General features: G+C 41.5%; 4 protein-coding genes across 12 annotated transcripts in view; 2 read left to right on the top strand and 2 right to left on the bottom strand.

Annotated features, from left to right (window-relative positions):
* TEKT1 (tektin 1) overlaps positions 1 to 1,390 on the top strand; it is a 6,432-nt gene extending 5,042 nt beyond the window's left edge. For all 3 annotated transcript variants that reach the window (XM_076354785.1, XM_076354786.1, XM_076354784.1), the window contains 2 exons: positions 408 to 604; positions 872 to 1,390. In XM_076354785.1, coding sequence (XP_076210900.1) covers positions 408 to 604; positions 872 to 1,031 — 357 coding nt within the window. In that variant the 3' untranslated portion in view covers positions 1,032 to 1,390. The remainder of the gene's footprint in view (positions 1 to 407; positions 605 to 871) is intronic.
* FBXO39 (F-box protein 39) overlaps positions 1 to 17,284 on the bottom strand; it is a 19,629-nt gene extending 2,345 nt beyond the window's left edge. Inside the window, exons 1-4 of one of the 3 annotated variants that reach the window (XM_076354781.1) lie at positions 17,242 to 17,284; positions 4,171 to 5,399; positions 2,846 to 3,022; positions 1,790 to 2,103 (exon numbers count right to left, since the gene is read on the bottom strand). In XM_076354781.1, coding sequence (XP_076210896.1) covers positions 1,975 to 2,103; positions 2,846 to 3,022; positions 4,171 to 5,184 — 1,320 coding nt within the window. In that variant the 5' untranslated portion in view covers positions 5,185 to 5,399; positions 17,242 to 17,284 and the 3' untranslated portion in view covers positions 1,790 to 1,974. Of the gene's footprint in view, positions 1 to 1,789; positions 2,104 to 2,845; positions 3,023 to 3,445; positions 3,767 to 4,170; positions 5,400 to 17,241 lie in introns of those variants that run through there. The other 2 variants (XM_076354782.1, XM_076354783.1) reach the window with 2 other exon arrangements.
* Positions 8,518 to 15,820, top strand: PIMREG (PICALM interacting mitotic regulator). Of its 2 annotated transcripts, none has more exons than XM_076354789.1 (5): positions 8,518 to 8,533; positions 10,096 to 10,415; positions 11,255 to 11,589; positions 12,397 to 12,492; positions 14,757 to 15,820. In XM_076354789.1, the coding sequence occupies exons 2-5, from the start codon at positions 10,125 to 10,127 to the stop codon at positions 14,815 to 14,817; spliced, it is 783 nt and encodes a 260-aa protein (XP_076210904.1). In that variant the 5' UTR covers positions 8,518 to 8,533; positions 10,096 to 10,124; the 3' UTR covers positions 14,818 to 15,820. The 2 variants fall into 2 exon arrangements, with proteins under 2 accessions (XP_076210904.1, XP_076210903.1); XM_076354788.1 differs by lacking the exon at positions 8,518 to 8,533 and adding an exon at positions 8,551 to 8,558.
* Positions 16,589 to 23,112, bottom strand: part of PITPNM3 (PITPNM family member 3) — a 147,625-nt gene continuing 141,101 nt past the window's right edge. For 3 of the 4 annotated variants that reach the window (XM_076354776.1, XM_076354780.1, XM_076354779.1), the window contains exons 20-21: positions 22,836 to 23,112; positions 16,589 to 17,345 (exon numbers count right to left, since the gene is read on the bottom strand). In XM_076354776.1, the coding sequence (XP_076210891.1) occupies positions 17,275 to 17,345; positions 22,836 to 23,112 (348 nt within the window). In that variant the 3' untranslated portion in view covers positions 16,589 to 17,274. The other variant, XM_076354777.1, reaches the window with a different exon arrangement.

Genomic DNA, 23,112 nt, shown 5'->3' with positions numbered 1-23,112 from the left:
TCTGGAATCACTCACTCAATTTAAGTGTTGCTGTAGACATCAGTAAAGTCAGGATTTCTCTTGTGATTTTTTTAGTTACATGGGGCTCCTATAGAATTTTCACAATTGTGATATAAGAGCCTAATAACTTATAAAATCAGGGTCAATGTGCTCAAAATTTGATACATGAAAACTGTTAATGTAAAAATTAATTGCTGAGCATAAATCTCCAGTTTCACTCAGAACAGTGATACCTGCTTTCCAATGAATCATAATCCTGGCTGACCTTTGTAAAATATCCTCTGATGAATAACATCTTAACAGAATGAGTGTTACTGTGATTGTTATTACTATAACTATTAAAGATCATTATGATTTCACCCATTGTAAGAGACTGTGCAGCACTTCCTTCTGTTGGATTTGTTAAGGTGATGGATGAGACTGCCTCACAGGAGAAGAACATTGCAGCTTTAAAGAAAGCAATCGCTGATAAAGAAGGACCTGTTAAGGTGGCTCAAACCCGCTTGGAAGCAAGAAACCATCGCCCCAATGTGGAATTGTGTTACGACACAGTGCAATACAGGCTGATTAGTGAAGTTCAAGAGATTACAAAAAATATGCAAAGGCAAGTGGAAATGATGAAAGAGCGGAAAATCTGTGGTATAGATTACTGGGTTAATTTAATGAGTCAAAGTAACATTGGGTCGCAGCTATTCTCCCTGAAAGGTTGAGAATTACTTTTCCCTTAAGGGCAGGACACTTTAAGGGAAGCTGCATGGATATTGTCTGTGAATCCCCTTCCATCTTTTTTTTCACTCAGAATTCTTATCCCATATGAAAAAAACCTATCCGTGTGTTTTCAACTAATGTCTGCCTGTATTCTCCCTTTTAGATTAAAGAGCACACTGGCACAGGCTGAGACAGTGCTGAAAGGTCTGAGCCGCCGACAGCTTTCCTTGGAGGAGGAGATCCAGGTCAAGGAGAATACCTTGTACATTGATGAAGTGCTCTGCATGCAAATGAGAGAGTCTGTTTACATTAACAGCTTCTGAAGCCATCATACTGGGAGATTGTATGTGCTCCAAAGAGCCAGCTCCTGCTGAAATTTTATTGACAAACCTCTAGATTTATTGTTTTGGCTCAATGCTGTCCTGGTTCTAGTTGTGCAAGGTAATTAAAACAGACCTAGTACTTACAGCTACCTGTTTCACAGCTATCTATACTCTAGAACGCCTGAAGAAATCTCCCGCTTGGCAATAAAATTCCAGAATAAGAAGAAATGTCCCTTCTTCCATGTTATTTATCTTGTGTGCAACTAATGGTATCTTTTGCCATTGAAAGGTCTAGAAGTTGTGGAAGCTAGAGCAAGAGTCTCCTCACAAGTCACTTGTTGGAAAGCTGGGCAAGTGGGAGGAGTGACTCTCAGAACTAGCCATAGTATGTTTTGTTCTTAACATCTGCTGTTAAGAACTAGGCACAGGGTGTATATCAAACTTAACAGGAGGTAGGGACTGGTGATACACTGGATAGTGCATCTGACTGCATCTGAGTCAAAGATCAAGCCAAGGCTGACTTTGCGCTAATCACTTCCTCACCTCATGTCTCAGTTTCCCTATTTGCAAAATGGAAACCAGATGGGCTTCATTGGTAAGGTGTTTGAAGCTCTACAATGAGAAGTGCTGAAAAAAGAGGAGGGCCTTATTTTCACTAGAGAAGCCTGTAAGGATGGAAAAGGGCTCACTGCTTACTTTGGTTCTGGTGAGGAAAAACAAAGCAAGGGCAAGAATAAATGATGCTGGAGACACAGGAGGCTGGTTCCCAAGTCCAACATTTTAATACATGGAGTGTAAAATTGTCCCTTGCCTCTCTCTTGCTGTAATGGTATCTCCCTTTCAGAGGCACTGCTGTCAAGATTCAAATCCCTTACTAACGCCCTCCAAAGGATCAGTTCATTGCTTGCTGATGTCACTGGGTGTTGTTCTCTCTTCCCGTGGTTTACACCATTGGGTAGGTGATGACAAAATAATTAAGCTCTGAGTCAATCAGGTATTTGAACTTCCTGTAAATATCGCATAACAGCCGATCCTCCTCACTGGTCTCTTGTCGGGCTGTGTAAATCCTGACCTGTATGCATGAATGACAGTCATGTCTCTCAGATAGAAGGCTCAGCCCATTAAAGCTCGCGACAACAAGAAGCCTCTGTGACTAATGAGGAATCTAGATAAGCCAAATTCCTTGGTTTTGAGTAAAATCTTGAGGTTTTACTCTGTTTTCACTCCAAACTGACTGAAAACATTATTTCCTGCCAAAGAATTTTTAGGAAGAGCAAGGTTCCTTTTACCCCCAGAACTGATGCATCCACAGATCTGGGAGGATCTACTGAATTCAGAATCTAGGACGCAAAGTAGCATGACAGCATGGTTTACACCAGCTGCAGTTGTGGTCTGGGCCCAGTTCAACACAGCATCCCTAAAGAGTGAGATGTGTTTATACCTTTTTGCAGTTTAGTGGGATTCAACCCATATGCCTCGATTTAAGCACAGACATAAGCACTGGGCCTGGGAAGTGACTGAGAATCCCTAGTTTGAACTAGAGGTAACAGAGGGAACCCCAGTCTAGGAAGGACTTGTGGAATTGTTGGGGCTTGTTATTAAGCTTCTGTAGTATTTGGTACATGGCTAAGTAGGTTGGAAAGCCCCATTTCTGTGAGTGGTTCTCAGGCTCCTTATAATGCTAAAACATAATGTAGGGAAGGTAGTTACGTTAACATTTCCGTAAGTGACCTTTCTATGGGCAGGGGGACCTCACCTTTCTCTGGGTACTGGAGAGAGGAAGGGAATGGGAGTTTTGAAGCACAAAGTCTTACCTTTATGGTAGTCAAAATGCATTTCCTTTCTGCACGGTTTTGTAGCAGCCTCTCCATAAAGGTGACACTTAGAAATGCCCAGACTTTCAGAAATAACAACCTCTTGCATGACAAGATGAGCTGTAGCAGCTCGTCATCCAGCAGCTCATGGTCATTGTTTAATTCGAGTGTTAATTTCTTGAAAAAAATGAACACTGTTAGTACTACTGAACAGAACTTGTGAATACAGTAACAAGAATTCAATAAACAAGTTTCCCAATTTTACCAACAGAAGTGACTGTCAGCAGATAAATTTTGTACCTTGACATTAGCAGAGAATCAGTTTTGTATTATAACAGTACAGAAATCTCCACACTCCTGTTAAGATGGGGGTGTCCCTTGTGCATTACTGTCCTGGTATTACTGTCCTGTGCATTACTGTCCGAAACCAGGACAATTACATACCATCCTAAGGGACAGACAACTTCTATTACCATTAGAAGATGCTACACCCACAGCTCATGCCATGATCTTATTTGACATATTGGAAATTATCCCAGATACAAGAGTAGATCCAAAGACAATTTCTAGAAAGCTTTACAGATCTCTGGTGTTTATTGGAAACTCTGCAATGCAACAGAACTTAAAGAAAGCTGTCAGCAACCATCAGGTATAAGGCCTTGTGCTTCCTTCAGGCATGCAAAGACCTGATGCTCGTTTACACATCAGCTGTTGCACACCTTTGGTGACACGTCCTTGGTGACACCAAAGTGCTTTGATATGCGCATCAGTTAATTTCCACGTGCTGTAAGACATTTGTGCATTGCCAAAATGGAGCAAACCCATCAGTGTAGGTTGATGCAGCTCTGTAAGCAAACAAGGTATACAAACTATTTTCCTCATATGCAGATTTCCCTGCAAAAGGGTGGGGTTCAGAAAAATCTGAAAGGATAAGAAAGTTATCAGTTACTAAACATGAAGGTGTCTAACCAGAATAAGCCTAAAGCTTTCTTACAAAAATGACATTTTACTGCCTGAAAGGTTCTTTTTGCTCACAGCTGACATTACAACCACCAGCATTTCGAGTGTTTTAGCTTTTTATGAGGGCAACCTGACATCAGCCTGACAGTGAAGACTAGCATAATGGGGATTGTAACTGGACAAGGATAATTACCTGAACTAGACTATAGCTGCAGCACTGGAATGGCTCACTTATGAAAACTACCCTCTGAACATAAAACTGAAGTGGTCAGGAATTCCTATTGATGACTGCTGTTATGCAGAAGGCCTATATGATTACTTAGCTTTGTGATACTGCAGTAAGATGTCACTACTGTTTCTCTTACCTGCAGAACATGCCAGTAGGCTGGGAGGAGGTTGGTGAGGGTAGGTCTCATTGTCCAGTCTGGGTCATTGAAATAGCAGCTCCGTAGACTGATGCTCCTGACTGGGATCTCCACTAGCAGGATCCTGGCTAGGTGATCGTGCTTCATGACTCTTTCAAAGAAGAAGTTCACTTTCAGTTTTGGGGCTCTCTTGGCCAAGTTTGCCCATGACATTCCCCAGATCACTTGCCCATGAGGGTCATGGATATGACATTTGATATTCAAGGTGCACAGGGAATGAGCGCTGTGCTCCCGCAGGATGTCCAGCAGTTCATCAGAGATGCAGTTATAATTGAAAGTCAGGATGACCAGGCTATGGAACTTGGACATAGTTTGGTGGAACAAAGTGCTGCTGTAGACAGGAAGGTGGAGACTGAAGAAATCCTCAATATTGATTTCAGATATAAAGCCTTTATTTGTCAAGAAGCTCAGAGAATTCAGAAGCTCACAGCCTTCTTCCAAGGTTACTCTTGCTCCTTTTAAGTTGAGATAATCAAGCTGTTTGCTCATTCTTTTCAGGAAGGTAGCTAAGGTCTTGATAAACTGAGCCCTGACCACATTTTTCCATATCAAGCGGTCTAATTCCAGGTACTTGATGCTCAGGGATACTAGGCGACTGTTACACTTACTCAGGTGTGAAAGAAGACCTCTCATAGTCACTTGAAATTTTTGGGTAAAGGCAGTATTGTAAGGATTCGATAACTTGATCTCAAGGTGCTCCAAATACTTGCCAAATTTCTTGACATACCACAGTGCACTTTGAAACTCCAATGTGTGTGCCCTTGATGGTCGGCCATAGAATGTGATGGTTCTTCTTCTCCAGAGGGATCCTGAGTACATGGCCCAACTCCATTTTTTACAGACCAAGGCAGCCTGAGATCTGTCCCTGTCGTCTAACCAATGGAAAACATGTGTCAGACAGACATCAGGTAGATGAGCCCAGGAGCGCTGCTCAGGTTCACTGTCGTCTTCCATTGAGAAGACAGTTTTTCACTTCTCTTCTGGGTGTTGAGCCAAACCTAGATGAAGAAAGCTGTGGGTAGATATCTTGCCATTCCCAACAGAATAGGCTTCCAAGCAAGTGGATGAAAGTTTGCTTCTTCACATTCACAAAACAACAATCCTTTCTTTGCCTCTGTACTCAAGCTGTCAGGGTCAAACAAGCTCTTGGGTCTAAACTATAATCTAACCTAAATCAAAAGAAAAAAAAAACAGTAAGTGAAGAACAATCACAGTACAAGCACAGGACACATCTTTTAACTTTTTGGCCTTCAGTCTAGCTAAACAGTGAAATGGTATCAACTGCTGATAGAGCAGCCACAACCTCTAGAAACCTTTGGTTAGCATCACCTGTAATTGATAATGGTTTGTGGCCTGATGCCTAGTGTCTAAAAGTATCCAGTGCTTTGGGCTGTACACATTTGAACAGTACTGTTGGTGTAAAACTAGTGCAAATGACTTTTCTTATCCTTCTGGGGTACTGTTCCATGACAATCATCTGAGGTAGTACCCTGCCACAGAGTAAGGTACAATCCCTGTTGAGAGTAATAAGCAATATAAGCTGTTCCATCACTTGATTCAAGCAGGATGTTCAGTCATTGTGCTCCAATGGACAGGGAGAAGGCTGGTGAGTCAGGACAGCAACTGGGTAGTGATAAAACACGTAAGTAAACAACCACAACGCAAGAAGTTACCAGTTCCACTCTCAAGGCTGGACTGTGTAAGTATTCAGCTCCCTGCACACTTTTCCAGCTCTCATAGTCTCCCTCCGGAGTTCAAGATTTGTTTTCTCTACCTCTGACCCCTCCCTCCTCAAAGTTCAGCCATTGCCATGGAGCAAAGAGGTAACGTTTGTGATGTCATGACAACTGAATTTATGCAAGGGCAAACAGTGAACAAAGCTGACTTGAGCCAAGTCATTTGGGCTAAGGTGAAGATAGTGAAAAGGAAAAGCAGACTTGTTTGGTAGTCCCTTAGGAAGTGAGAAATACAGGCCACAATCTACAAGCCAGGTACAGGCTGTGTGTCTTCTCTTGTCACTTTTCACCAACCAGATAAATGGATCAAGTGGCTGAGCAATGAACAGCCAAGAAGGGAAGTGATGCATCCTCTATCTTTTCAGCTATGAATTGCAAACTTCAGCTGTGAAATGCAAACTACATCCCACCGGTGCTTGTTTTCATGAGGCCTTTTACAGATCAGGATATTAGTTGACTCTGTGAACAGCCAAAGGGCATGGAAAGCTAGTATTTTGTTAGTACCTTTGCAGAGGCAAAAATTCAGAATGTATTTACTTCCCACCTCTATAGTGCATGTGTCTTATCATGTCCACTTGGTAAATCACTCCTTAGCTCTCGGGGATGAAATTGGAAAAACATCTAGTGATACTTTCTTATGGCCTATCCCAAAATCAAGGCTTATTGGCTGACTGGACTACAAGAAGATGCAACTCAAAAGTACATGATGCCAATCTCCAAACAATCTACCGTTCCTCCTTTGCATGTGCTGTTCTGTTGGGTAACAAAGTTGAAATGGATGGAAACAACAGAGGCACCATAAGAAGATGAAGAAAACATGCACACCTCCAAGAGTCTGTTTACAACTACAAAGGCTCAGATAGTTCTATTTTAGTTTTATAAACAGGCATGAAAGAACAGGCTGACTGGCCAGTTCAGCTTCAGCCTGCTGCTTTCCTTTTGGCCTACAGTTCTTCTGTCACACATTATCTCTCTGCCTATCCAATTAGCACTACGTCTATTCTTAGGGATTCCCCCTTCCCATCCAAAATGCCAATCCAAACCCCCAGCTCTCAAGATAACCCTTAGAAACTGAGCATGTGGATCTGATTACCACCTGACTGTCCACCTCTTGTGTTTAGTACCCCCTTCTCCCCCCAAGAGTTTTGTTTTGCAGAACTGTCAGTCATTTAGAAGGTCTTTACATGAATGACCCCATTTTGCCTGTCCAGACAAAGATCCGAGCCAAGTCTTGAAATATGGTGGCTCAAGCTGCAGTTTGCTAATGAGAAGAGCCTGAAACTTTCCCTATGGAGATGGGGGTGGGGCAGGACAGGGGAAGAGTCAGAACACATCTGCAATGATCTGGAAGCCAAAAAGCCAATGTGCAGAGGAAAGCAGAACAGCATATAGGGCTGTAATACATAGAAACACATGTCTATTAATAAGGGATATTTATTGAGATATACTCGCCCATATTACAGTGTGTGGATACAAAGGGTTCAAAGACCATCACGTAGAACTTTTTTAAAACCACAGCTCTTAGGAACTTATAGAAAGTATGTTTACAAGCTAATGGTGGAACTCAAGAGGTATCCTGCAGTGTTACTGCATTGCCTTCACCACGGCTCTAAGCCAAGTCTTAGCCATGGAGGTGTCTCTAGCTATCAGCTCTGAGTTTAACTTGGTGGTGGTGGTAAACCAAACCAAAGCTTTAGAAAAAAACAGAAGCTACTACAGCTTTTTCCAGAGCAATTTTTCAGGTAGAAGTGTTTTAAAGATAAATGTTTTGCATGTCTTGTTTTCCTCTAGGGTAGGATAAAAAAACCCCAAAACTAAACGAAACAAATAATTAAAAAAACCAACCCCCAAACAACCCACATTCTCCGCACTTGGCGTTTCTTTGCTGCCTCATTTGCTACAAAGGACATCCCAAAGCGTTTCCAGTACAACACTGTGCAGTTACACCAGCTGCCTCCTCCAGCAGGAGCTGCAGAAGCCGGTGGAGAAAAACCAAACGAACAAAAACCTTCTGTGGCTCATAATTAATTACCAGAAGTAACAGGAGCCGCGGCTTGGATACCCAAGCGGGCAGCCCAGCCTCTGAATCCTTTTGCTTGTTCCTTCTGACGTGGATCTCAAGGCCACAGACCCCCAGAGGCACTAAACCCATGGGGTGGGGTCGGGGGCCAGCGGTGCTGCCGCGCTCGGGACAGCCACCATCAGCGCCTCTACAGCACCTGCAGTTGCGCCGCGGCGGGGGGGGACCTGCGACTTATCGGCACGCATGGCCGCCACCGCCTCCCACCGCCTCGTCCTCCGCTTTACGCCCCTCATCCTCGCCACCCCGCCCGCCGGCGCGGGGAGGCCGGGGCCCGCCCCAAGGCGTCCCGACCCCCGCTCCCCCGGCGGAACAGCCGCAGCTGACGCGCAGACGCCGAGCCGTGTGACGGCCGCCGCGCCTGCGAGGGGCGCAGCGAAGGGGGGCGGGCCACGGCAGCGGCGCCAATCCGGGGAGCCGGAGTGGGCGGTGCGCCGTTCAAACGCGGCGGCGGAGGCGCGAGAAGGCTTCTGGCGGGCGGTGGCAGGTCGGTCCCGGTCCCGGTCCCCGCCGTGAGTACAGCCCCGAGCAGCTGCCGGAGCCGTCCGGTCGCGGCCCGCGTTTCCTGGCCGTGCAACAGGCCTGAGCTGGTCTCCTCCGGCCTCGGCGTCGCCTTTCGCACTTCTTGTTGCAACCGTCCCTGGCGGGCGAAATAACGGTGTCGGCTGGGCTTGCCCTGTGCCGCCGTGTCAGCTCTCGCGGTGCAGAACCGGTGCTGTTAGCCAGGCCGCAGCTGTACGGGCGGTTCCGGCCGCGACTGCCAGTAGCGAGCACGGGGAGTGCCAGTCACGAGAGCGAAGTCCTGCCCCAGCAGCGCAAGCTGCGTGGGTGAGCTGCAGGGGCCCCGTCCCGTTACCGTGGCAGGCACGTGTAAGGTGCCCGGCGCAGAAGCTGCCTGTAGTCTTGCCGTGGGTTCCAGGAGAACTGGAGCGCCACGTTGTATCGTGCCATGCCAGTTCGATAACGGATAAATGTAACCCTGGGACGGTAGCTCCCCCCTTCTGGGCGGTTCACCTGGGTAATATTTTCTAGCATAAATTAATCAACAGTAGTTAGCAGTTTATCAAAAGAAAGCTGGGTAAGCTGTGAGCTAGTAAGAGAACCGACTGGTTGCCTGACTACTAGCCTTTCCTTGTTGCCACATGCAGGACTGCATTAAAGGTGTTAATATCCCAAACATCTTCAGGATTAAAAGATTTCAATAAGCCTTATTGCTTTCTGACACAAATAAGGACACTTGTGAGAGATGGAGACAATTTGGGGGACCAGAGATTGTAAGGCATCTCGATAGGCTTTCCTAATATGTGGTATGATGATGGTAGAGACCTCCCAGTTTTTTTTATTAACAGTAATCTGCAATGAAGCATTGGTAAAATTAATTCACTCTCAATTCAGATTGCTCAAATACATTTGCACTTCAATTGCTTTTTAGAATTCGCTAGCAGTATCCTAGCTTAATAGCTAGTGAAAATGAAGAATTATATATATATATATATGTTTAAATTGTAATGTATCATATAGATAACAGGCATTTTAGCCTTTCCCACCAATGTCTTCTGCCAGTAACAATCCTGTCCATTTCAGGACTTACGTATCCACAGTCATAACTGTGACTTAAGTGTGAGCCTTCAGCTGGCAACTCAGGCAGGAGACAATAGTGGCTGTGTAAACTTGTCTGGCAGTGGAAGGCTGTTTTGATTAATGAAGGCAAAAAATTGGGATATGAGACCTTAGTCTGAGACACCAACAAGAAACTTTCAGTTACAGAGCATGCTACCTCACAAGCTTGAGTCTCACAGCTTACCAGGTCTGATGTCCAGTGCTGGAAATGCAGTATAAGACTTCTTCATGGACATGCACAGACATAAACAGCTGTAGAAATCAATGCTGTTCTCCTTCAAGCCTCCAAGTAAAAGTCTGCTCAGCTCTAACTTTGTTGTTTCAGGCAAATGTAACTGAATTTATTGTATAGCAATTTCCTTTTCTCCTTTTTCACACTGCTCTGTACCTTGTTCTGTCTAATTCTTGTTCTCATTCTGATTGTTTTAGAAATAAGGTTGACTAAGAACTGGAACAAGATGGTATCTGTGCTCCAAAATGTCAAGGCAACAATGGCCTGGCGGAAACACCAGCTCCTAGCAGACTTCGATGAGAATGAGAGCCCTGTACCCGACAAATTCAAGAGAAGGGCTTCTTTGAGTTCTGTCAATACCATCCGCATGTCTCTAAGGAAGCGAGTACCATTAAAGCAAGTAGAGCTGAATTTTCATAAGACCCCAACTTGGGAAAGTCTGGAAGCAAGACAGAAGTGCCAAACTCTTCAGAGTATTAAAAGAACAGCAAAAAATGCTTTTGGAGCAGTGTCCCAGGTACTTTGCCTTTGTAGTGGAGCATGGATAGAGTTTAGTTTTTGCTTCAACTTCAGTACTAAGATTTCTGGACTCTGTACAGAATGCTGTATTCCAGAGAGTCTATTCCACACACTTGCACACCGTAATGGTTGTCTCGTAGCTACTAACTAGTGAAATCTTTAATATCCTTGCTGAAGTATAGACAGGCAAATTATGGATCTGGCAGAACAGGGAGGAAGGTGAAAAGAAGAAATATGAGACATAGTTTCATCAGAGCTTTTATTACTAAATAAATGCTTTTCCCCTACTGTATTTCATCATGTATGGCAGAGCAGCCTTCACAAGGAGGAAGGTGGATAGAGACCACCATTGCCTGCAAAGAATTGTTTCTGAGAAATGTGTAGCCCTTTGGATTATTATTTTTCTTTACTCCTTTTCCTGTACCCATACTATTTATGAGCATGTTCTTCATTACAGTCAATCTAAATTTGGACTGACAAAAAATGCTAGATGGTAGCAGGGTACCAAACTCGAACTTGCACTTCCCTTTGGTGGAGACCTCTGATTTTAACCACATTAATTGTATGTTAGGGAGGCTGGCTCTTTGCTGCATAAGAGCAGCAGGAGCTCTGTTCCAATGCCTGCTGAAGTCCTTGACAAGTTCCAGGGATTGGTGGAGCAAATGATTCCTCCAACACAAATGGGTACAGAGGGTTGAGAAGCATTCATGCTAGACTAAACCTGATATGAGAATGAAAGCTAGGGATTCAGCTCAAATGTTCCTTGCCTAGAGTTTGGAACCAGAAAGACTAATCGAGTTCATTTAGCATAACATGTCTGTCTAATGCTTTTTTCAGAAAATACAGAAGTCTTGCCAAAGCCCAGTACACTCAATGGTGACCTTTCCAGCTGAATCCATCAGCAGAAGCTGTGCAACCAGTTCTACCAAGAAGAGAAGTACTACACCTCGAACCCCTTGCCATAAGAAGAGTGTTACTCCAGCAGCCAGTTCCAAAGGCACTCCAAGATCCAGCAGAAGAGCCTTGCCTGGGCCAGCAAGGATGTCAGAATATAGAGAATGGAGGGGTTTCTCATCCTGGCTTGGTAAAGATGCTGTCTCTCTCCGGAGATCAAGAAGAGCAGCAGCACTGAAGAGCCCTTATTCATCACCTGCTCCTGCCAGCAGAAAGATGTAAGCCACATTCTTTTGTAAATCTTACTCCTTTTTTTATTACTGTTATTAGAGTATTTTGTAAGGTGAAAGGCAAGATACTAAGGTTGCTATCCTATTCCACTGAAAGGGTGTGCTGTTCCAATAGTTAAGAAGGTAGTTACATGTCCCTGTATAGGCAGGGACTGAGCACTGCATAAAGCTGAAACATGAAACTTAATTTTGTGCTGTGACAAGAACTTTTTAAAAATCATTCTCCCACTGGGTAAGTTTACACCATGTTTCTCAGCACCAGTCCCCATCTGACACTAAGGACATACCTGAGTTCTTTGCTGATGCCCTTGTGGTAAAGAAAAATGCTCTCAATGCCTCTCACTTCTACTTAGCTCTAACTTTTCCAAAGTTGCTTTATGTACTGCAAAGATACCTGGAATAGCTCTGCTTATGCTGAGCTCTTTGTAGAGAGATTCTTGCCTCAGAGATTTAACACAAATGAGATAAAGGGTTGTGAGCTAGGGAAATACTTCATAATGCACACATAGGTTTTTGTTTTGATCAAAGTCACATGAGAAATGTCAAAGCTAGAAGCTGAATCCAAGCCTTGTGAATCTGAACCCAGTGTTTGAATTGGAAGATAGCATCTTGGGGATGAATGGAGATGTGAAGCAGTTGGTCAGTGGAATTAAGAGCATGATTGCTACAGCCCTAAACTTCTTTGGGTAAAGTCTGGAGGTAACTAGAGTTGTTACTGCAGGGATAGAGGCTTGGATAGCGACACCTAGTCAGTCTGTCCTGTTTGATCTTTAGTAATGACTGTTCTGTTTGCAGAGAGTTTGACTGCGAGTTGGAGCTGGTCTCCTCAGGGATTTGCCAATTGAAGCATATCTCCCAGGCATTTGATGATGCCATTGTGCAACAGGAGAGGTAAATACCGCTAACTGTCCCTCAACTTTTAGCAACAGGTTACTTCCCACTTGGACATTGCCAATTGCAGGCTAAGTGATTCCTGTAACTCAGGATGAGGAATAGTTGCAGAACTTTCTCAGCTGTAATGTAGCAGAGCCTTTCTTTCTTCAACATACCTGTGCAGATTATATCTGCAGTTGGACTTGCAGCTTCTAAAACCTGTCAAATGCTCTCCTTGTCTTCAGGTTTCTTGCTGTGGAAGTCAGATTTTTCCCAGCAAGAGCCTACCTTTGACCTTGTGTGAGAACAGTAGCTCCCTGCCTCTGTCTAAAAGAGGTGCCAATCCAGGCTGGGGGATGGGGGGAGGAATCCCATTGTACTGACACTGTCATTGGTGCCTGCACATTTATAAGAAAATCCTTTTATTAGATAGCATTATGTTAACAAATAGTCCGTGGTACCCATAACTCAAAAAATTTTGAGAATGCAGAGGCCTCTTATACAACACCTTGGTTAATCCATGAGGTGGTAGGCTGCTGTGTTTGTAAAGGTTATGTCATTCTGAATTAGACGTATTAAGACAGTAAAAACTAAAGGTCAGAAGTCTTGTCACAGGGCAATTCCCTAAACTCTTCCTCTCTTAGAACATTCGATGTCAAGCATTCAATAATTAAATGTCAAGCACCTAAAAACCTCTAGAGAGGGCTTAGCATTAAATACTTTTATCTACAAAGACGTAAGGGCTTAAAATCCTATGTAATTCCAAAAATTCAATTTTTACCAATGGGTCCATTTCTAGGTAACTATAGGTTAAATCCTGTATTAAGTTAATCATAATATCCATTGAAAGTTCACTAAATCTCACTCCTAATATTCTCCCATCTGTTAGTGATATGACAGTTTCTCTCATTCGTAACTGAAGATAGTATCAACCAGGTAAAGTAGCTGTTCACTTACCTTGTCTATACCTGCATGCATCTGTGGAGAGAAAACCTGCTGTTTGGAGAGAGAAAGGCTTAACTCATGCTTTTTTAAAGTATTATTATGCAGAACCACAGGGTTCTTCCCTCATATTCACTGCAGCTGTCTCTGCTACAGCAGATCATTGTGCAGTTGTGAAACTTCACCTCTATGTTGTGGATTAGTGAAACCTTGTGGGTTCGCAATGAACCTTAAGTTGGGCTTCTATGCAAACAGCAGCTTTTCTCATTCCAGACCAGAAAACTACTGGTACTAATGTCTTTGTCATTCGACCTCAGTTCTCACTGATTACTAATGAAGATCACAAAGCATGACAGAACAAACTATTATCCTGAGATGTCTAATTTTACAGCCTGTCTTTTCCATCCCTAGCATTGTCTTAGCAGTTAAGACGATGCTATCACAATAACAGCAGTTGATACCTGTATTGCTGGCATTTTTAAACACAGCGATTGTACCTAAATGGATGGGAACAGGAATTCTTTGCTGTAAGTTTCTAAACATCACTTCTAGTGTCAATACATTGAACCATTACCAGGTAAATGCCTCTATTACCTTCACTGAGATCTGTACTGTGACATTAATATCTTCACCTGTTATGTTGGAATTGTTCCTTTTGTTAAAGGGAAAGTTACATCCTGAATACTATGTCCTATTTTAGCAACAAAGATAGGTGTAAGAAGTTGATTGCTGTAATGTTTCAGGAAAAATGAGAGCAGTTTCAAATGCTTGACTGAAGCTTTAAACAGTGATGTGTACTGCTTCCACTAAGCAATTTGGTCCAGTTCTCCTGCATGTGTAGATGCATACAACATGCTCTGTCACTGGCTGGGTTGTAGGTTGACTACTGGAGTAACTATGAAATAAACTTTTTTGGAGGTGCCCTTACAGTCTTGCATATGACTTTCTGCTCTGGTATCCAATTGCCATGAGTTTTAGTGTTACAGCTCCCTTTTCATCTTTTCCATGATGAAACAAACCTTGATCTCAAACTGTTTATAGTTGCCAGCTCCATGTATTGTTCTAATGTTTTTCATTTTAATGAGTTAGATTACATCACAAGAAATGCTCCTGTTGCTAGTTGAAGTATTGCAGTACTTAATTTGTGTACTGCCATTTATGCTCACTGAAGGTAACAAAATATTCTCTTGCTAGTCTTTAAAACTGTTATACAGTGAAAGTGTACAGATCCCAGACTTGTTCCTTGCTCCCATCTAACAGTTTTCCAGCAATTTGCCTGACAACCAGTTAATTAACCTTACTGACTTCATGCTGCTAATGGCAGTCTTGTTCTTCTGCAGGCAAAACGCAGTATCAAACTACTACTATCTAATGGCACAAAACTTACAGTCTGCGCGTTGATCTTGGAAACTTTCTCAAGCTATCGGGAGGCGAGCAAAGAAACTCCATCGAGCACTTGGTACCTCGACAGAGATGGCTGTAACTATTGTTAGTTTATGAGTATATATAAAGGAGCACTTGAAAGGGTGCACTCTATATATTGAACAAGCCATTACATTTTATAATCTTTCTTGACAAAGCAGCTCAGGACTTCCCTTGCTTTCTCTTTTCAAGTGAACAAGAGAACCAAAATTGTACCACAGTGTATTATCTCCTGCTGAGATGAGGGTCCATCTTGAATTTGACTTTCATAAGGCAGTAAATACTTTGAAACTTATGTTGAACTGACCAGTAGGAATGGCCAGAGCAAGGGCCACAGACTTATGAAGGGTGATCATAGGTAACGGTAGTATTTAGACTGGTATCTGATTGCCATGAGTTTTAGTATGAGTACTTTGCATAGTAAAAGTACTGGTCCATTATTTTGAAAACCTAATAATTTTTTTCTGTATATGAACAAACCAAAAGTTAAGCATCATGTTTAACTGGAAGTTAATGAAACAGTAGTGGATTGTTTGAGTTCTGACCACAACTGCCATTCCAAGGCAATGGGTTTCTGTGAAGTCACTCACGCCACAACAGAGGAGCCACATTAGGACTTGTAATTCATGGCCTTAAGGATTGCTATTAGACTAGCCTAACTAATCCTATCTTAAGTAGTTGGGTTCCAGACAAATCAGAGCAACTTTGTCATTTCTTGCTGCTGCTTTAAATAGCATCTTGGCAGTTGAGTTAAACATTGCTTTTATACAACATTTGTCCTTTAGTTATATGCAGAAATTGGTTACTACAATTAATGTAATCTCTTACAACTACTGTTATTAGCTAGTATCACAGTGCAGGTATTTTATTTGATGAAGTATACTAAGCATTTGATACCTGTATTTTGCTTCTAATTACTTTTTGAAAAAAGTAACATTCATTTGACAAGCCTTTTTTGGTAGGTGATTCACAGTTTAACAAAGTTTAATCTTTCAAACTAAAGCAAAGATTTCTCAAGCTTCTAGAGTTCAATGCCAGGGCTGTTTTCCATGGTAGCAGCTTTGTGCAGGCTTCTCAGATTACATTCGCTCTAAGATGAACCTTCAAACAAAAGATTGATTTGGGAAACTTTGCTCTACTTGATAATTCTTAAGATGCATGTGTAATTCAGTAAAACTGGAACTACTAAAATTTTAATGGTATTAAGTATAAATATGGGAAGCAGTCATGCTCAGTTCTGATGTACGTGTTAAGTACTGATTTTAAACTTGCCCCCGATTGTTCTTTTTTCTTGTCAAGCTAGACTGTTTTAAAATATTGAAACAGTTAATGAGGCCTGGAAACATGAAAACAGACCTGACTTCCAGGCTTTCAGATGACTGAGAGCTTTTAGCTTGTGGTATTTCTTGATGTAGTTTTTGTGTGTTTTGCGTTGTTGTTGTTTGTTTTTTTTTTTAACCACCTTTCTATATGGAACAGTAGCTTGAAGTTATTCTTTGCATGTACTAAAACTACTTCTATAAAGCTTTCACAAAGACGGTGTCTCATTACTGAAATATTTTCTTATATGACTTTTCAAAAGCAAGGAGGGTTTGAGTTTTGTGAAAAGTCAACCTCCAATCTAAGTATTATTTTTGATAGTCAGATGTATTAAACAGCCTCTATTTATACTGTTTCCACTGGCTACTAGGACATGTACAATGATGATCTAATACTTCCCACATCACTGGTAAGAAAATCAGTGACACTGTTTGCTTAAAGTAAGGAAGGTTTTATTTAAGTGACTAATCTGTTACAAGATTTTAAAAACCAGCTCACATCAAAATCTATACCAGTTGTAGAAATCTTACTCCTTATTTCATATTAAGAAATTCATTATTGTACATTTTTGAATCTTTACAAGGCAGCCATAAGAAATATAAACATTTGTCACCAGATAGAACCTTCTCACTGACAAACAATATTTAAAAGTATGCACTTAATAAAACTATAGACTGAAAGAACATGTACAATTTCAAGTTTCCTTGTATGAATTCAGGTGTAAGTGGACTGCCCCCTTCCCTCCCCCACATAGAAAAATAAGTTATGCAGAAGGCTTGGGGTTCTGTGAGAGGACTGCCGTTCTGGGCCCTACACTAGTCCTCCCAGATTAACCTTATCTTTAAAGCTTCTAATCTGTAAATTATGTTTCAACATTATAATCTCTGGTATACCATCTCGCAGCATGTCACAATAAACCTGCCTTTCTCTCTCTTCCCCCCCCATAAGTTCTGTACATCCTTACAAATGAGAAATGAACTGTCAAATTTGTTTCATGTTCCCCCATCCCCCACAATTATATCCAGTTTCAAAGGTAGCTCATTGAGATAAATACAAATACGGGGTAAACTGTAATCCCCTTACCTTGGGTTTGAACTAAAATGAGGGAAAGAGGAACTACCAACACCTGACTTCAATTCCAGAATCCATGGCACAGGATTCTAGCTGCTCCAGGCCATTTCTTATTTCTGAAAAAAAAAAAAAGCTCTTTTCATCCAGAAAAATGTGTTATTACTTCCATTTTTTATGGGGGACTGAATTTAGGATCATCTGTAGGAACTTATATTTACACTTGAGTGATTAAACATCATGGAAGTCAAATTACCTTGTTAAACCCACATTTTCTGCTGAAGCTATGAACACATGAGGAATCATTGCTCTTAGAGAAACTGAGATAGATAAGTTAAGTTGGCAAGCTTTGTGTTTATGGGAATTCTATCCTGAACCAGCTCCAGAGGATGGAAAGTGTCACTTTCTCCCCTGCATGCCTGAAATGAACAATTCAATGCAGAAATCTTGAGTTCAGATCCCACATTTCAAGCTCTAATGAGAAGAATTATGAAACTGCAGTGTACAATCTCTTCTCTCCATTATTAAGCCAATGAGCTTATTAAAAAGGTGTCCATACTCCAATCATCTAGTACTTTTATGATGTACTCACCTTTCTGTGGCTTAGATGCAAGAGTGGGGAAAAAAGGTGGGGAAAATCCTATTTGTTCAGTAACAATTGTTGCACTTACAAATTTTAGAAACTGAAAATACCTATTGATTTCAGGTATTATTAAAAATGCTTATAAACAAAGTTTATAGCAAATTTAGGACAGGAAACAATATAGAAAGAAGGAAAAAAATCTTTTTTCCCCTTCTAAATTTATTCCATGAAGTACATGATGATACAATAGATCTAAGTATTGGGGATTTGCGTAAATACACACATTAGTACTGCCCTGGCCTAAAGACTGCAATGTATAAATGGGACAACTTGTTCAGTTCACTAATAATGGCAAACAAAGGCTATTTTGCGGAATGGTGGAGCTTCCAGGTAAAGTGTCGTCGTTCTGCTTATTTTAATAGTAGATTAAGGTGTGTCCTTTTTTTTTCTCTAGTTTACTGATAGTTCCACTTCTACATGACCAGTGAAAGTTTTAACTTTGTTTAGAAGTGACTTCCCTAGGTACTAGAGGAACAGGTGAAGTAATCTGTAAGAATTAAGACTCTATGTTCACGTAAACAAATCAAAATGGCAGCTCTCATGAACCCCAATGAACGAGAAGAATTATCAATGCCATGTCATTTTTACACCTAACAAAATTTTATGCTGACTATATATAAACCATGCCACAAAACTAAACAGGAGAACTTTGGTCAAGCAAGAATCTGTTCCAAGAGCACTAGTGTATGCAAACACTTCAAAAAAAAAAAAAAGTTATTCAAAATAAATAAGCAGATTTGGATCAATATCACTACTCAGGTCTGTGGAATATTCTGCACTCTTTATACAATGATATCTTTTTTCAAACTTACCTAACTAGACAACAAAACTGAATAAACAATCATTGTGGGTTTTTTTTCTTAAAAAGTATACTGGTTACAAATTTGCTGTGATAGCAGAACCAAAACTTCACTTAAGGTGTCTTCCAGTAGCTACACACACACACAAACAAAACACCACAGTTGTGAAGGTGTGTTTTCACAATATCTCAGATAAGTCTACCACTGCTATTAATCACAGCCATTTTTTTACAGTAATTTAAAACTGGATCCCTATCAATAGGGCAAAAAAAGTAAATGCTTCCAACTGTGGCCTACTTTGCACGGACTTGCACTGCTGACTTAGCACCCACTGGAATAACAGTTTTGTGTTTTACAGTTTCACTTATGCTTCCTCCATTCAGCAGGTTAAAAGAATGTGCTTTTCTGTAACAGACTGGAGGCACTAAAGGTGCTGAAACTACTGATGAGTCTAACCTGTGTTCCTTGGGCACCCACCATTCCTGCCTGACTTCTCTGTCCCTTTCCCTTCTCTGTATGCTTTAACATTTCCATAGCCTATAAAGTTTAAGTAAGTGCTGACTGCACAGAAACTGCAGCAATGAGGACTTGCAAACAGAGAATAAGACGACTGTATGATCAAGCTTATCCTCAGCAAATGGCCTGCTTAGGAGGACTGATAATCCTGCTGTGAAAGCACAAGTAAAACTGAAATCCAATTGCAAACTGAATACCCATGAACCACTGCATGTGGCTTCATGTGGACAGTGTGTAACTAAAACTCTGACTGGAAGGAAATGTTGTAAGAAAAAACACGATTGAAAAATTATGTTATAAATCTAGTGACTCATCAGGCAAACCTCAGAGATTGCCCAAAGCATAGCTGCGGGGGAAAAAAAAAAAAAAGCTAGTGGTTCAACATGCATGAGGTCCCCAGCCATTGCCACAGAATATTTGTTGAACTGTCAGCCTAGCTGTGAGATGTCTAAAATCACACTCATCTTGTTCATACTCCAACAGAAGTTGTTTTACCATTTTAGTGGCAACTGGCTAGTGCTTTCAAAACAAATGCATCTGGCCTCTGATGTTTCAGAAGATCAGCTCCTAATCAACATGAAGCCTTAACCTCCAAGCTAATGCCTGTATCACTGTTTGCCAAAGTGCTCAGCTGGAGGCATGTGATCAGGAGATAAACCATTCTATCCCTGAGCAATAAGTAGTGTTGGAATTATGCAAAGGCCACGTAAGCTCTCATATATTGTAGGAAACGAAGTCAGGGAAAATATTTTCAGCTTGATTTCAATCCCATGTGTAGAAACTTTGAAATTGTTACCACTCTAAATCATGCACACACGCTAGCATTTGTTTTACTACTATTAGCTCATAATATTCTTAAGAGAAGCCAGCACAGTGACTACTGTAAAGGTGACCCGGTTATTAACAGAAATACACAAAATCAGAGTTTTCATGACATGGTACCCTGCAAAATGACATTGTGTCTGCAAGAATAAAAGAGAGACCTTAACAACCTAGGAGATTTCTCTAACCTTGTGCTCAGACGCTAGTTCCTTTAATACAGTCACAGAACTGCACACAGATCCCTCTTTTGAAAGGAAGTAGGCCTTTCTACTACTACAGCAACTTAAAACGAAAAATAGATTTTGGAGTCTCTTGGATGATAGAGGTAGATGGCTAAAGCAACGTTAGCTTTGAACTTTGCAGCACGAACAGTGATGACTGTCAGGAGACATGCTATACAACACCTCAGTGCTTAAAAAGAACTTTGCAATCAATCACTGTTGCTTTTAGGTCCCCTCAGCAAATTTAAAATTCGCCTAGTGAGTTCCTCCCTCACAAGCCTTGGATTCCCGCACCTATTTAAAACTAACAAGCAGGAGCATGCTAACAGTGAACTGACTGGAGGGAGATGGAGTCTGGTGTACCTGTGCAATCTCCTCCTAGCTGCAGAGGATAGGAGAAGAAAAGGACTATGTGATTAGAATTATACACCCAGTGGGCCAAGACAGAACACAGAATAATTCCTCCAAGTTTGTGGGTTAAAGAACTAGGTGTGATACTACTGGGGAAGCATTTGTAAACCTGAAGACTGCTTCAATGTAGTTTGTGGATATCTTTCATTTAGCTTTGAACTGGCTGACTTGGCAACAGAGCATAAAACCCCAGCCCCCTGTAATGTAGTTACCTACTCTTAATTAGTGTGAGCTACCAAACTTTTAGTATCTTTCCTAAATCTTCAGCAAGGATTACCCCTTCCCTTAAAGGAAGCATTATAAAAAACAAATTACTGATGTGCCAGAGATCTTTCAGGAAGTTTGAAATAGGTAACTGACAATCTTGCCAAGTAATGTAAAAAAATAAATCAAAGATCTCCATTTGTGAGCTACTTTGCTGCCTTTTAAGGCAAAAAGCCACATTACTATGCCCTTCAAAAAGCACACTGAAACTTTTGGGTGAATAGGGAGTATAGACTTAGGTTTACTTCTGCACTGTCTTAATAGTTTTCCACTGCATTTCTTGTTTACATATCAACTTTCAAAATCATTAGCTAACAGACTTGTTGAGAGACTGTTTCTCGTCTAGCTACAGACTAGGAAAACCTGAAAGTAAGGGGGGGGAAGGCATGACACCCTCTCAGCCCCAACTTCTTGAAATTAAGAACAAACCAACCAACCAACCTGAAAAAGAAATCTCCTATTGACTTCAAGCTTTCTCAGTGTCAATAGTCTGGTTTTAACTTTTAAAGAAAAGGTTTTTTTATGTGCACTTGTAACTTCATTGCAGGCTTTAAAACATGCTTCAGTTCAGTCATGAAAGTTCTCTTGGTGAATTTAGTGCAGTGGAAGCATCTGCATGAAGAATCTGCAAATTGCTACTATGTTAAACTAACTACAACACTTTAGAAATATTACCACTTAGGGAAAATTACACACATTTTACTTCTAGTAAGTTCACTGAGAAATCCGAGAGAAATTTACATCAGTAGGAAAATGTCTATTTGGCACCTGCAATTTGGCACGTCCATTCTTTGAAGCTCAAATGCTGTAATTCTGAATGCTACAGATTGTCTTAACACAGCAGTTGCTATAAAGCATGAGAAGGTAAACAATTTCCCCATAGGAATTCCATTACTTTTTTTCTCCTTCAGTTTAAAGATTCTAGTTAGAATAATGAAAAAAGTGATTGCTCTGAAGTTTGCAGATCCCTTAGTAAAAGGGCTCCCTTTAGCTTACCATCTTAGGATCTCTCGGACTGAGATGGTCAGAGCCATCTCCTTGCTCAGAGTAGTCCATACATTTTGGACTGCGATGGTCAGAGCCATCTCCTTACTCAGAGTAGTCCACACATTTTGCACAGTCACCAAGTTCCACAAAACAATGTGATCTTTGTACACTTGCACATTACTTTGTATACAGCAACACTAACTGCTTCAAACTGTGGCAGACACGTTTATTTCTAACATGAAGTTTTTTATGATCTGGTTCATAAGCGGAGTTCTCCCATTTACTTGATGTCCAGCACCTCACACAAACACGAGTGCCCATGTTGGGGTCTGCTGACCAACACTGTAAGCTGAAAGGAAATCTTGGGTTTAAGGCACCCAAAAAGCATCTTGCTGTACAAATCCTGACCACCCATTATTGTAGTTCCTACCTCTGCTTCCCTTGCAAGCATATCGCTTTATCAAAAGTGAAGTGGAAACAGATACAACTATTTAATGTTTAAAATGTAAACCTTCTCTGCAACCTATGGGACCTACTGTTTATACTGTTTTGGGTGCAGCTAGTTAGCTGATACCATAATCCTTCTGAGTAAAATCAGCCTGTTACAGCTTTTTCTCTTATTGCACATTTTATTATATCTGTTGTAAAAAATAACCAAAGATATTTCCTGTTGCTTTGATGTTATAAGCACTTGCGATCGTTTTAGATTATTTTAAAATTTCCCAATAAATGTGTCAAGAGGAACAAACTGGAAGTTCCCCAGTTGGTGTAAGAAGGCAGATTCCAGAGCAGGGAAGACTCCGAGGTACAGGTTCCCCCCTACATCTCTTAGTTTGAAGCTGCCTAAATATTATCTTTGAGGCATGCCTACAAGTTTAAGGGGGTGCACCCAAGATCTATATTCCCAAGCTTCCTAGGAAACAGATTCAAATTTATGAACTCCACCTCGAACCCAAGCAATGGAGGGCAAATGCCTGTCATGATCTTTGTCTGATTCGGGCTGGCTCTGGGCACGCTCTGGCTTGGGGTTCGAAGAAGGTGGGTCAGGTTGCTGTACAGACATAGTCCTGCGGAGATGGTTTCTCTTGCGCAAAAACTCAGGTTGGGAGTGGAGGCCAAAGCTGCCTTTTCTCAAGATCATCCGAGAGTTGTTCTTTTTGGGTCGTGAATGGAGACTGAACTCCAGCGAGGCCAAGTGGGCTGCATAACCTTCACTGAGGAA

This window comes from Aptenodytes patagonicus, chromosome 17, assembly GCF_965638725.1.
Source record: "Aptenodytes patagonicus chromosome 17, bAptPat1.pri.cur, whole genome shotgun sequence".
Classification (NCBI taxonomy): domain Eukaryota; kingdom Metazoa; phylum Chordata; class Aves; order Sphenisciformes; family Spheniscidae; genus Aptenodytes; species Aptenodytes patagonicus.
The sequence above is the reverse complement of the archived record's forward strand: the minus strand, read 5'-3'. Positions and strand labels throughout refer to the sequence as shown.